Source organism: Gavialis gangeticus, unplaced genomic scaffold (genome assembly GCF_001723915.1).
Source record: "Gavialis gangeticus isolate Ggan-Ray unplaced genomic scaffold, GavGan_comp1, whole genome shotgun sequence".
Taxonomy (NCBI): domain Eukaryota; kingdom Metazoa; phylum Chordata; order Crocodylia; family Gavialidae; genus Gavialis; species Gavialis gangeticus.
In genome coordinates this window covers 158886488-158888831 of record NW_017728992.1, presented here as the reverse complement: position 1 = coordinate 158888831, position 2344 = coordinate 158886488, and the positions used below count along the sequence as shown (strand labels likewise).

The following is a 2344-nucleotide window of genomic DNA, read 5'->3' as shown; positions in this document are numbered from 1 at the left end:
CCCCCCCCAGTGAAAAAAGATACTTTACAGCTTCTAGACTTACTTGAAAATTACTGTTTGTGAATGTCTCTAACTTCAGCTGCCTTCAGGTTAAAACTGGTGACCTACTTCATGTCCTCCCTCACTCCAGATGAATCCTCATTTTCTAATGCCTAACTTTTGACTTTCAGAAAATCAGAGATTGAGTACTATGCTATGTTGGCAAAGACCGGCGTGCACCACTATAGTGGCAACAACATTGAATTGGGTACAGCCTGCGGGAAGTACTACAGAGTGTGCACATTGGCTATCATTGACCCAGGTATGTGTATATTGGTGTGCTGTAATAAAGCTACCCCTAGGTCTGCATTTTAATTTCTGCCTGTGTTCTGCTTGTGTCCCCAGCACATGCTTAGTTGCTTGTCACTCTATCTAAAACTAGGAACCGGTTATCTGAGCCATGACCTTTTGATGTATTCTTAAAATCCTCTCACTTATACAGCATCCTTTCTGTACCAGGCTTGTTTGACCTCTGCAGCTTGTACCAGAACTAAGACTAGATTTGTTTTCAAAATCACTTTTCTAAAAGTGGCATAAATAGTTAATTCTTGGGAGTATGCATTTTAAACAGAGGGCATGTCTACATGTTGCTGTGCTTTAGTACTTCCTCTTGCTGTGCTGTGTGTGGGGTGAACAATTAAATTTCGCTGCTATATCACTGGTAGCGCACTATACTGGAAGAGGGCGCCACTATAGCAGCGTAGCTGGTGATCATGTGTGGACCACGTGATCGCTGTCACCATAGCATGTCACTATTGCTGTAGGGCAACATGTAAACATGTGCAATAAACAAATATGGACATTAGTTTGAAAGTAAGATTGTAAATTTGGCTTTTTTTGCTAAACTTACCTTATTTTTAAGTTATTAGCAAATAAAGTTAAATAAGAAGTGACTGGCAGTATTTTCTTTGGAACCAAAAACTCCAGATGGTCACCTCAAGACAATTTTATTGTGCCTGGTTTTCCCCTAAGTATGGTTAATTATTAAGGAGTCCTGTTCTGGTACTTTTTTGGTCAGTCTCTTGATTGGTTTTACTGTGTCTTATTTCCCTTTACCAAATTCTCTTCATCAATCTAAATTTTCACTTACAAAAAAAAAATGTATCTTTAAAATGCTGTGGATCAAACAGGTGTGTTTTGGTTTGTTGTTTTTTGTTTTAAAGAATGCTTCAACTTTGACTTGTCATATAGGGTCATGTTAAGTGTTCATGCTTTAAATCTATATTATAGCTGTTGCACCTGTTTAAAAAAAAATGTACAACAGAGTTGCTGTTAAAGTTACTGCGAATATTCTCGCTGTCCTGATAGTTCAGTGATCTGGGCAGGCTAGACATTCGCTATATTAAAACTGCAGTTTGCCCCAGGACTAGTTTTTGCTTCTAGTTCTGGTTTTGGTGATGCTAGTGACATGTATATAATTGCTTTCTTTCTCTTTTTTTTTTTGTGGGGGAGGGAACAGTATGTTGAACAAAATACTACATTTTTCGTAAATATCTTTTGACATTTAACACTTGTCTTGATTGCTTTCCTTGTAAATACTGTACTTCAGTATAACTTGAAATCATACTGTTCTATAGGAACTGGAATGAATGAACTACGTTTTGATAAGAGAGCTTTTTTCAGAACTTATAGCAAATTTAGAAAAATAAAGTGTTAGCTTCTGTGCAGTTACAAACATAAATCTGGAAGCCAGTGTTGAAGTAACTTATATAATTGTCATTGGAAAATGGGTCTTGTGGTAGTCCTATCTGAATATGGACCTTTTGTTTTACAGGTGATTCTGATATCATTAGAAGCATGCCAGAGCAGACCAGTGAGAAGTAAATGATGTAATGCTATCTGTCTTTCTATAATAAAACTGGTTACAAACTTGTTTTAAAAAAGTCTGTATAGTGTTATGTTGGTTTTGGGAAGTTAATGTGCAATAGACTCATTGCCAAGCTGATCACTTTTTTTGTCCTTTGGAAAATATTATTCAAAAGCTTTCATAAATAGCTTTGGGCTCCATGGGCAGGGTTGAGGGAGTAGAATAAGAATAGCTTGGGGTAAGAAAGCTTAAAAAAACCCATAAGTTTTAAAACTTCATTAAAGTACACAGTTAACAGGCTTGGATAAGTCTGTAGGAAACCAAAATAAGACCATGAGGCAGGAAAACTCTTTATAGCAGTAAGTTCTCTTGGAGTAGAAAATTGTTCTGAAAATAACACATGGAGAACTTGCATAGCATGATCTAGACATAGATCTTTTATAATGACTACACCAAAGATCTTCAGGTACTTGAAAGCAACTTCTAGAAATTACTGTT

The 2344-nt window shown here is 36.5% G+C and overlaps 1 protein-coding gene across 1 annotated transcript in view; it reads left to right on the top strand.

Moving 5' to 3' along the window:
* Positions 1–1922, top strand: part of RPL30 (ribosomal protein L30) — a 4276-nt gene extending 2354 nt beyond the window's left edge. Inside the window, exons 4-5 of the mRNA XM_019527979.1 lie at positions 171–301; positions 1814–1922. Coding sequence (XP_019383524.1) covers positions 171–301; positions 1814–1863 — 181 coding nt within the window. The 3' untranslated portion in view covers positions 1864–1922. The remainder of the gene's footprint in view (positions 1–170; positions 302–1813) is intronic.
* The last annotated feature ends 422 nt before the right edge of the window (positions 1923–2344 follow it).